Source organism: Pediculus humanus, genomic scaffold (assembly GCF_000006295.1).
Source record: "Pediculus humanus corporis 1103172108319 genomic scaffold, whole genome shotgun sequence".
Classification (NCBI taxonomy): Eukaryota; Metazoa; Arthropoda; class Insecta; order Psocodea; family Pediculidae; genus Pediculus; species Pediculus humanus.
This window is the reverse complement of record NW_002987888.1, coordinates 272,113-283,024: the sequence shown is the minus strand read 5'-3', so window position 1 is coordinate 283,024 and position 10,912 is coordinate 272,113. Positions and strand designations below refer to the sequence as shown.

The following is a 10,912-nucleotide window of genomic DNA, read 5'->3' as shown; positions in this document are numbered from 1 at the left end:
CTGTCGCGTACTGGGGGAGGGGACGGGGGCGTACCTGAAACGCGGCGTAACTAAATATAATTCTTTCGTTTTTTTATTTTTAAAAATATAAATTAGAAAAGAAAAGAAGGACTTAAATGAAAATAAATAATTCGTAAAAGTTTTTAAATGAAATTTAAATTTATGAGATAAATTTAAAACCCGAATTAAAATAATATATATATATATATATATATATATAAAAGTCTTAAGGTTCAGGCACGCGGGGGAAGTGGCGGTGATGATAATAATAATAAAACATTTGACAATGAAAAATGAACGGCGTGGATTTTGAAAGAAAGAGAAAAAAAAATTTTTTTTTTTTTTTACCTTGAACTCTATCCGCTCTTGATTTGTTTGGAAGTGACGTGTCTTGGCTGGACATGACTTTTATCAATGGCTTATCACCTTTGACGCTTTCTTCGTTTGTTTTCCAGTAAATTGTCGATATCGATGCTAAACACTTGAGTTTCATGTCTCCATCTTTAAAATGTTTTGCACTTACGCGAAATTGTAATCCTAATATTGTTTTTTGTAATTCTTCGTCTCCTATGAACATCGTATGCGGTCCTCTTAGAAAAGATGAATCCGCCTGGAAAAAAAAAATCCAGTTTAATTTTTTTTTAATTTCAATGTTAATAAATTCCTCCCCCCCAACCGCCCGTTACGCCCCCCTTCCGGAAAAAAAAAAGAAAAATAAAAACATCCTGTATAACGATCGATGAAATCGATTCAGATTAATTAATCAAAATAAACCTTAGTCATGAGAATTTTTTCCTTTTTTCCTTTTTTTTTTTAAAGAAAAGAAATAAGTGTAATCAAAAAATTGTAAAAGGAAAAAAAATGGAATTTTATAAAAGGAAAAAAAAGAGCAACTCACCTTTTCGCCATTAATAAACCAATCGAGTTGAGCTGGAGGATTTGAACTTCCTGACGTGCAATTTAAATTAACCGTATCACCAATTTGATATCTCGGTTTTCCTCCGCTTATTTTAGGGCCCTCTTCGGGTAAAGCTATAAAAAAAAAATTTTATTAATAATGATGATTATTCAATAACAAAAAAAAATCCCGTTGCCAACCGTACGAAAAAAAAAAAAACTTTTTTTTTTTCTTTTTTTCTTTTTCCTTTTTCGGTAGGTTTAAATAATTAAAACTTTTATTATTATTATTATTATTATTATAATCATTTAGAGTCGTAAATAAAAAAAAATTATTATTATTATTATTAAAAGTTTTTAATTATTAAATTATGTTAATTATTAATTAATTAAATTTTTAATAATGGTAAAAAAAAAAAAAAAATGAATTTAAAGGTGATGATGATGATGAAATTTCTTTTTTTTTTTGACCTCGAAAGAATAATAATGAGGAGAAAGGAAAGACTGATGAGGGGAGGGGAGGGAAGAGGAGAAGGGTAGATTTAAAGCAGCAGAAGAAAACGAAAAAGTTTTTCTTTATAAATATATATTTATATATATAAAAGTTGTAAAAACAAGTAAATGAATGACGTTAAATGAGTAAAAACCTGTACACACGTTCCATTGGGACTTGAGAAATTTTTTAATAATTTCAAAAAAAAGGAAAAACTTTTGTTTGACTGGAGAAAAATGAGGGGAGTAGGGAGGAGAAGGGAAAGGAAGGCGCAAAAAAAATTATTTTTCATTTTTAAAAAAACACGTATTTGATTTCTGTCGTTGACTTTTTTTTTCTTTTTTACCCCCCATACTTTCTCTCTCTCTCTCTTTAAAAACAAAACAAAATTTTTTTTTTTTAATAATAAATTCGACGACGAATTGCCAACATGAAAAAAACAAAATTTTTTTTTTAATAATATTAATTTAAAAATCAATCGATCGAATATCGAAAAATCAAATTCGAAATTTTCCAAAAAAAAAAAAATTTGATTTTGAAAATTAAATTTTTTTTTTTTCTCTCTCTCTCTCTCTCTCTCTCTGTTACTGCCAAGAAAAATCATTATTATTATCATCATCATCAACAACATCATCATTTAGTTAATTAGACATTGTTTTGTTTTGTTATTGTTTTCAATTTTTTTTTTTGTTTTTTCTCTTTTCCTTTTAATTAAAAAGTTAATAAACAAAAAAATAATAATAATGATGAATTGGAAATTGAAGAATAAAAAGCGTAAATTATAAACGATGGGAGGGGAGGGGTTGGGAAAAAAAAATTTTTTTTCCAGTGCCAAAAAATATAAAATTTTTTTTTATTTTTAAAACGTTTAAAGTTCTAGAAATTTTCTTTAACCGCCATCACCACCACCGCCACCGCCGCCAACGATATATTTTTCCTCTCTCCAAAGTGCGTGATAATAATAATGATAAGAACAAAACAAAAACAAAAACAAAAAAAAAAAATTTTTTTTTTGTTTTTTACCAGCATGTTGTTTGTTACTCGTCAAATTTTTCCAGTTTTTTGTGTATTCACTCGGAGAAAAACAAAAAAAAAAACAATTCGTTTTTTTTTTTTTGTTTTAAACAAAAAAAAAACGAATACAACAAACAAACAAGTGAGGAATGAACGAACAAACAAACAAAACAAAACAAAAAAAAACAAACGCGGGTTTTTAAATTAATTGATACCTTATACTTCTTTTCAACAATTAAATAAACTTTTTTTTTTATTTTTTATTTTATTTAAACAAAAGAAAATAAATTTTTAAAAAAATTATTATTATTATTATTATCATTATTATTATCATCATCATTACTTTTTTTTTTTGTTTAAACAAAAGAATTTCATTTGAAAAAGGTTGAAAAAAGGTTTTTTACAAAAAATAAAAAAATTCAAAAAAAATTTTTTTTTTTTTTTTTTAATTTTAATTGTCGTAATGATAATAATAATAATAATTTTAAGAGAAGAAAAAAACCCTTCACTGGAATTATTATTATTATTATTATTATTAATAATAATAATATTAATAATGGTAATAATAATAATAAAATAAATTATAGTGCTAAATATAACAAATAAGGGGTGTGGTAGGTTCGTTGTTGATAGTTGGAAAGAGAGAGAGAGTAAAAGAGAGTAAGAAAGAGTGAGAGAAAGAGAAGAAAGAGAGGTGAAGGAAGAGAGAGAGAAAACATCAACACCCACTCCTTATTATCCCACGTTGTTTTCTTTTTTGTTTTTCTGGAAGGGGTTTTAAAAGGAAAAAATTTAAAAAAAAAAGGGAATAAAGGTACGACGGTAAAAGTGGCAGTAGAGGTGGCGGTGGAGATGGTGGTGGTGGTGGCGGGGGCGTCGACGATACCGGCGGTTTAACTCGAATGTAAAAAAAAAATTTGTTAAATGAGATAAAACTAAAGTGGAACAATTTTTCCTCAGTAAAATTTTTGAGGCGAGCTAACCGGGAAAACCTTTTTTTTCCCTTTGTTTAAAACCCCTGGAAAAAAAAAAAATAAAATAAAAATTTACTTTCAATTTACTTTTAAATGAGTTCTCACACACACACGCACGCGTACGCACCCACACGCACTCGCACGCACACAAACTCAAGTAGAAGAAAAAAAAATATTAATGAAAATTTTTGAATTTCCTTTGCCATTTCACGCAAGCACACGCATTTTTTAAAAATCAAAATTACAAAGTTGGATGCATTGGAAAATAATTTTAAACTGATTAATAATAATAATGATAATAATAATAATTAAAATTTTAATTGTTTAAACAAAAACCCGATCGATTCCAATATTTTTATTTAAAAATTTAAATTCACTAATTTAAATTTTAAAAAGGAAATTTTTTTCCTTTTTTTCCTTTTTTCCATTTTTTTTTTGTATAAAAATAAAAAACCTCTCTGAATTAATTTGTTCAGACTTTTGTGAAAAGTTTGTTCATCCAAAATCCTGACATTTAAAATTGTCAAATGACAACAATCCGCTTGACGATTTGATTTTCCGTTTGATCTAATCTCAAATCCTTTTGTCAAATCCGATTCGTGTTTTGTTTGTACTGGAATTTTTTTTTCAAAGTCTAATTTTCAAACGACGGCGAGGACGACGAGTCATTTTCAAAGTCCCCCTCCCACTTCCCCCCCGGAAAACTCTCACCCCCTCTTCATTTTCAACACTCTTTCAAATAATAAATAAATAATAAAGTAATAAAATTTTTATAACATAATTAAATTTTTCCCTTTTATCCTTCTTTTCTGGAAAATTTTTTTTTTTAAAAACAGGAATGCATTTCCGCTTTTCCCGGACACTTTTGACATATTTGCTAATAAAGTCTCAACGCTTTGAACGATAGCAAATTTATTTTCATAAGCTCAATATTAAAAAAATGCATAAATAAATGACGTGTATCAATTATCAAATTTTTTTTTTTTTACTCCCGCCATCTCGTTATCATTCGATCGTGATAAAAAAAATTAATAAAAAAATAAAATTAAATGTATAAACCGGATATGTTTACTTTTTTACGTTTTTACACTACCATTTCCGGTTAATTTGTTTATAAACGTTTTAGAAAACAAACAAACAAATGTTTAAGAATAAAAAAAAAAAAAAAAAATAAAGAGGATTCTTTTATTATTAGTGTACAAAGTTGAGGGTAATTTAACAGTTCTTTTGTCACATCTTAAGACGTGTCACGACAGATTTAAGAATGACATTTCTTCCCGTGGAGAGAAAAAAACAGGAGAAAAAAAAACTGGAGAAGAAGAAGGAGGAAAAAAAAGAAAATCCGATTTTTTTTTTCTTTTCTTATTCCGTTCGGAATTTTATTATTTTATTTTTATTTTTCCTCTTCTTTTTTTTTTTAAATTTTATTTTAAAAAAGGCGGGAAATCGAATAAAACCGGAAATGGTGGTTGAAACCGTATTGAATTTAAAAAAAAAAAAAGAAAATGGCGGCTGTAACATTCGATACCGATTTAAAAAAAAATTTTTTGTTTTTAATTTATTTAAAATTTTGTTGTTGTTGTTGTTGTTATTGTTAAACATTCGAGTTAAATGTTTTTTTTTTTTTTTTATAAAAAGAAAAGAAAATCTCGAGATTTATATTTTAAAATCTTTTAAATCCGTTACAGAGTAAAACCGAATCGCAGCATCACCATCACTTTACTTACTCTCTCATTTTACTTACTCGAAGCTTAATATTTAAATCCTTTTCATCTTTTCTTATTTTTTACTGATCGTTCCAGAAAAAAAAAAAAATTAAATTAACCGCTGGAAAAATGATGATGACGTAACGGAAGTCGTGGAATATGTTTTTATTCGTCCGGAAATTCTTTTCCTCCAAGATTTTTTTCTCACATACGCGACGGACAATTTTTTTTTTTTTTACTTCCAACCAATACGAATTTGATGATTCTTTCCAGAAGGGTTTCTTTTCTCTCTCTACCTCCCTCCTCATCCCTTCCCCCTACTAAAAAAAAATGCAAAAACAAACGCCGGAAAAGAATAAAAAAAAAAAAATAAGGGCAATTTAAAAACGTCGTCATGTCGTTTTCTCTCTCTCTACATGAACCTATTTCGAAAAGTGTTTTTTTTTTTTAGAAAATAATAGTAGTGGATTTAGAATGAAAGAGAGAGAGACAAAAAGGGAGGGAGGGGAAAGAGTGAGAGAGAGAGAGAGAGAGAGAAACAACACCTGGAGTTAGATTAAAGCATAAACTATGTGAAAAAAGGGTTTTTGTTGAATTATTCACGAAAGCACACTTTTGATTTTTAATACGACTGGAAAGGTGAAAAATTTTTGGTCGTTATTAATAATAATAATAATAATAATGATAATAATAATAATAATTTTTCAAAATAGGATTAATTGTTAAACCAGGTGACGACAATTGTGACACGTTGACTTTGTTTTTATTTTTCCTCCGCCCTCTGTCTGTCTCTTTCTATCCCCTCCTTTTTCTCCAGTCGAAAAAAAAAATAAATTCTTTACACGCATTCTTCAAATATCAAACGTAAACAATAATAATAATAATAATAATAATAATAATAATAATAATAATAATAATAATAATAATAATAATAATAATAATAATAATAATAATTTTTAATTTAAACTCAAAACTTATCCAGGTTATTACACGTCATTTTAAATTAAATTCATTTATTTTTAAGAACAACTCGAATCGCGTGACTGAAAAATTAAATAATTTTTTTTTTCCTTTTTTTCCCTTTCCCCCCTTTTCCCTCTCCGGTATTTTTTTCCAGACGGGAAAATCCCACAAAAAAAAAAACAGGGAATTTTTTTTCTTTTCTGGAATAATTTTGTTTTTCTTTATTTTTTTTTAAAAATATTATTATAATTTTTGAATATGGAGTTTTTTTTTATTTTGAAAGAGCCGCGTACAATACGACAAAAACAAACAAAAAGGACGAAAAAAATAAGAAAAATAATTTTTTTTTTCGGGGAGAAAAAAAATGAAAGAAAAATACTCTGAGGGTATAAGAAAGAAAGAAAAAAAGAAAAAAAATGGCGAAATAATTTTTTTTTTTGCGATTCTCAAAGAAAAATACCCACACACACGCACATGCACACACCTATACTTGGAAAATGATAATTTAATATAAATTGAAAAAAAGGTTTGACGTAACGTATGTGTAATAATAATACATTTCGCTGTCGTCGCCAACGCACCACCGCCACCGCTCGTTCATTCGCCGTAAACGTTTAATTAATGTAATAAATAATGAGAAATATCGTTAACACCCACACGCACACGAGAGAGAGAGAGAAAAAAAAACGAAGAATGAAAAACAGAAAGGGAAAAAGAAACACACCCAGAAAGAAACAAACAAACAAAGAGAAAGAAAAGGGACAAAGAAAGAGAGAGAGAGACAAACACAAACACAACACACAGAGAAAGGGAGAGAGAGAATACAACAAACACACAGAGAGAGAAAGAGAAAGCGACAAACAGACAGAGAGAAAGAAACAAACAAACAGAGAAAGAGAGAAAATGACAAACACACACAGAGAGAGAGAGAGAGAGAGAGATCTGTAATCTTCTTTTTCCCAAGCATCACTTTTTTTTTAAAAAAATGAATTTTTACAATTACGTCGATTTAAAGTCATTAAAAAAAAACATCAAAAGTAAATCAGATTAAAAAAAAAAAAAATTTTAATAAATAATTCTGCTTTTTTTTTTTTAATCAACGTTTTCGACTTTCAAATTATTAATTTAATTACATTAACTATATTAGTATTAATAATAATAATAATAATAATGATAAAAGCATTCGGAGTTCAGCATTCGAAAAGTGCTTTGGCATTTATTTAAATCGTTCGTGTGAGCATTTCAACCAACGATAACTGACTGCATTCGCTCTCATTAAATAAAATAAAATCGGCGAAATGTATCGTAAACCTATGACGTCATAGAAATCCGTTACAAAATAAACACTGAAATGAAATTAACGAAGTCGACGACGACGACTAAAACGAAACCAACAGCAAGGCCGAAAAAATTTAATGAAAATTTAATCCATCTAAAACAAATCGATTAATCGAAATATATCGATCAATTAAATTATCGATTTAAAAAAAAAATTCATTTCTTTGACATAAAACATATTACAATTGTCTTAAACAATAATAATAATGATACAAATCATAAAAAGGATAGAATTTTTTTAAGTATTAGCAAAATTTATTCTAATCAGTGGCGTATTCAGTCAGTTTTAATTTTAAAAAAATATTCGCACAAATTGCACAAACGCACACGAAAATTAAAATTTAAACGTTTACATTTATAAAATATTTAAATTTACAAAAATTAATTTAAATGAGTTAAAATTGTTACGTCAAAAGCCATCATCATTATTATTATCATCATCATCGCAACAAAAATGATGGAGAAATTTTAAATTTTCCAAAATTCAAACCGTTTCAAATATTCGTCAAATTTTTTTTTTTTTTACGCATCGTCATTCGTTCCGTAAAAAAAAAAAGTCAAAAAAATTTTTCTGGAACGAACTAAACTAACCGGCGTTAAAATTTGAAAATTCTGAAGGAAAACATTGAATTCTCCCCCCCTCATCCCCTTCTCCCACTACCTTCCTTTTATTAAAATATTTTCCGACTCGAAATTTATTTATTTTTGTGTTTTTCATCATTTATCGGATAAATTTTAGGGGAAAAAAAAAAAAGATGAAGCGAGGAGGCGGGGCGAAGTGGGTAGGAAGGATGAGTCGTCGGAGAAGGAGGAGTAGGCGGGGTGACGGCAGCATCGAGAGGACAAAGAAAAGTATAAGAGGAGGAACGAGAGAAGGGAAGGGGCGGGGTTTAAAAATTTTTTTTTTTTTTTTAAGTTTCAAGAAATTTTTTTGTTTTTTATCCGATTCGAAAAACCGTTAAAAATTCTTTAAATTTTTAAATTCGAAAAAATTTTTTTTTTTTTTAGAAGGAAAATTTCGAATTTAAAAAAAAAAAAAAAATTTCAAAAAATAAATTAACCGTTAAAAACTAAATAATAAAACGATGAACAAAGCAAAATAATAATAATAATATATAAAGATCGACATTGACCTTTTAAATCTCTATAATTATTATTATTATAGCGCTATAATCGATATTTTAACTTTATCGTTATAGATTTTAATTATCACTTTTTTTTCCAACAGAAACTTTTTTTTCATTTTTTATAGTTATAAATTATTGCTATAAAAAAATATAGATTAGATATTACTATAAATTAATAAAGAGAGAGAGAAAGAGTGGGGGGGAGGGAAAATGATTAAAATTATTATTATTATTATTATAATTTAACTCATAAAAATTCAAAGTAGTTGAACTAATAAGGAAGAAAATAGAATAGAAAAAAAAAAAAACTTATTTTCCTGGAATTTATCCAGGTTTGATTATTCAAATTAAAAAAACATTTAAATTATCCAGTTTTTCTTTTGTTCTTTTTTTTTTTAATTGTCTCATGATAATAATAATAATAATTATGGAATCAATCGTATTGTTTTGGTAGTCGCTGGAAAAACAAAAAAAAAATGTGACGTTGGAAAAAAAAAAATTTTCTTTCGTTTGTTTATTTTATTAAAAACGTTTCCAGTCGCGTTTTTTTTTTTTTTTTTTTAAATTATCTTTATTACACTCTCCAGAAATTCCAGAATTTAAAAAAAAAAAATTTTTTTTCTCCAGTTTTTAATAAAAAAATAAAAAAAAAAAATTAAAAAAAAAATTAATATCGTCGATACATCGAATCAATAATTATTATTATTATTATAGTTAAAAAATATTTGGAATTTTTCAAAGGTATAAAAACAAACAAACAAACAAACGACGGAAGGTTTTTTTTTTTTAATTAATAACGTAATTATAAATTTTTTTTTTCTACCCAAAAAAAAAAATTTTTTCTTCTCTTTTTATCTTCCTCTTTCTCTCAACTCTTTCTCCCCGTCTCCCCAACAAACAAAAAAATTTGTTTGTTTAAAAAATTAAATAAATAAATAATTTTTTATTTTTATTTTTCGTCTTCTGCTTTTTATTTATTTATTTTTTTGTTAAAAATTAACGATATAAATTTTTTTTTTTTTTTTTTTAAAGCTCCAATTTTCACTCGAATAACTTTTGGTGGAAAAATCATTCGACTATTTCCAATTTTTAATTTGTTTTACTGTTGCTGTTGTTACTGGCTGTTTGTTTGTTTTACTGCTCTTTTTTTTTTTTTAATGGCTTGAGTTAGCAATTTTCGATTTTAAAAACATAAAACGATGATGATAATGATAATGATAATAATAATGATGATAAAACTTAGTTTTTTATACTCTCGCCTTTCAAATCGAAAAAAAAAAAAAATTCCTTTTAAAATCTTTTCCTTTTTGTATACGAAACGTGATAAAGTTCATTGATTAAAAAAAAAAGAAAACTTTTCTCCAGGAAAATAATAATAATAATAATTAACTGGAAAATTACGATAAGGAAAAGAAAAAAAATAATCAAACGCGAAATATTCTCGTTAAAAAAAATTAATTAATTTTTTTTACGATCATATAAAAATTAATTGTAGGAAAAAATAAATAAACACCGGAACCGGAAATGACAAACGTGGTGGTGATGATAATAATAATAATAATATTTTAAAAGAGTTTTAAATATAATGTAATAATCATAAACAACTCACCAACGACAACCATTTGTCCGTGATCGGTAACGGTACGAAATTCAGGTGCTTCACCGGAAACTTCGCATTTATAACGACCGGAACTTGACAAATCAACTTTTGATAAAACTACGGTGCTTTCCGTAGAATTCGACACCTTTAACACAAAAAAAAAAAAACAAATTTAAATAAATAAATAAAAATTAATATAAAAACCGAGGGAGGGAGAGAGAGAGAGAGAGAAACACAACGTCATCGTCATCATCACGGATGAAGGATTTTATCTACACGTTGTTATAATAAACATGTATGGAAAAAAAAATGAGGGAGTGTGGGAAAGACGTAGGAAGGGAGGAAGGAGGGTGAGAAAAAGGGAAAAAAAACTTTCTGGAAAAACAAACTAATAAAAACAAAATTAAAAAAATATTTTATTAAATTTGTTTAAAAAACTTTTTAATATTTAATAGGCTGATCGTATGTAAAAAAAAAAAAGTTTTTAAAACTACAAAAAAAAAAAAAATTGTGTTTACGTAATTACGCTTTCGAGTCTTTATATATACATGTAATAAAATTTTTAAATATAAATAACCTGGAGAGAAAAACTGGAAAAATATTTTATTTTAAAAATAAAAATCACACTTGCTGGAAAACAAAAAAAAAACGATACTTTTATTAAACCAGGAAAAATCTATTACGCACAACCTCCTCTCCACCCGGACCCGGTAGCAGAGAGAGTGTGGGGGAGACGCACCGGAAGCCACTACCCAACTAAAATTCCTGGAGAGAGGGGAGCTCGTGGGAGTTTTAACCTG

At 26.9% G+C, this 10,912-nt stretch overlaps 1 protein-coding gene across 1 annotated transcript; it reads right to left on the bottom strand.

Annotated features, from left to right (window-relative positions):
- Nucleotides 1-226: 226 nt before the first annotated feature.
- On the bottom strand, nucleotides 227-10,134 carry Phum_PHUM610960 (beat protein, putative; the record flags this gene model as incomplete). The annotated part of the gene is made up of 3 exons (XM_002432998.1): nucleotides 227-610; nucleotides 899-1,032; nucleotides 10,122-10,134. The coding sequence occupies 3 exons, from the start codon at nucleotides 10,132-10,134 to the stop codon at nucleotides 227-229; spliced, it is 531 nt and encodes a 176-aa protein (XP_002433043.1).
- Between the last annotated feature and the right edge of the window lie 778 nt (nucleotides 10,135-10,912).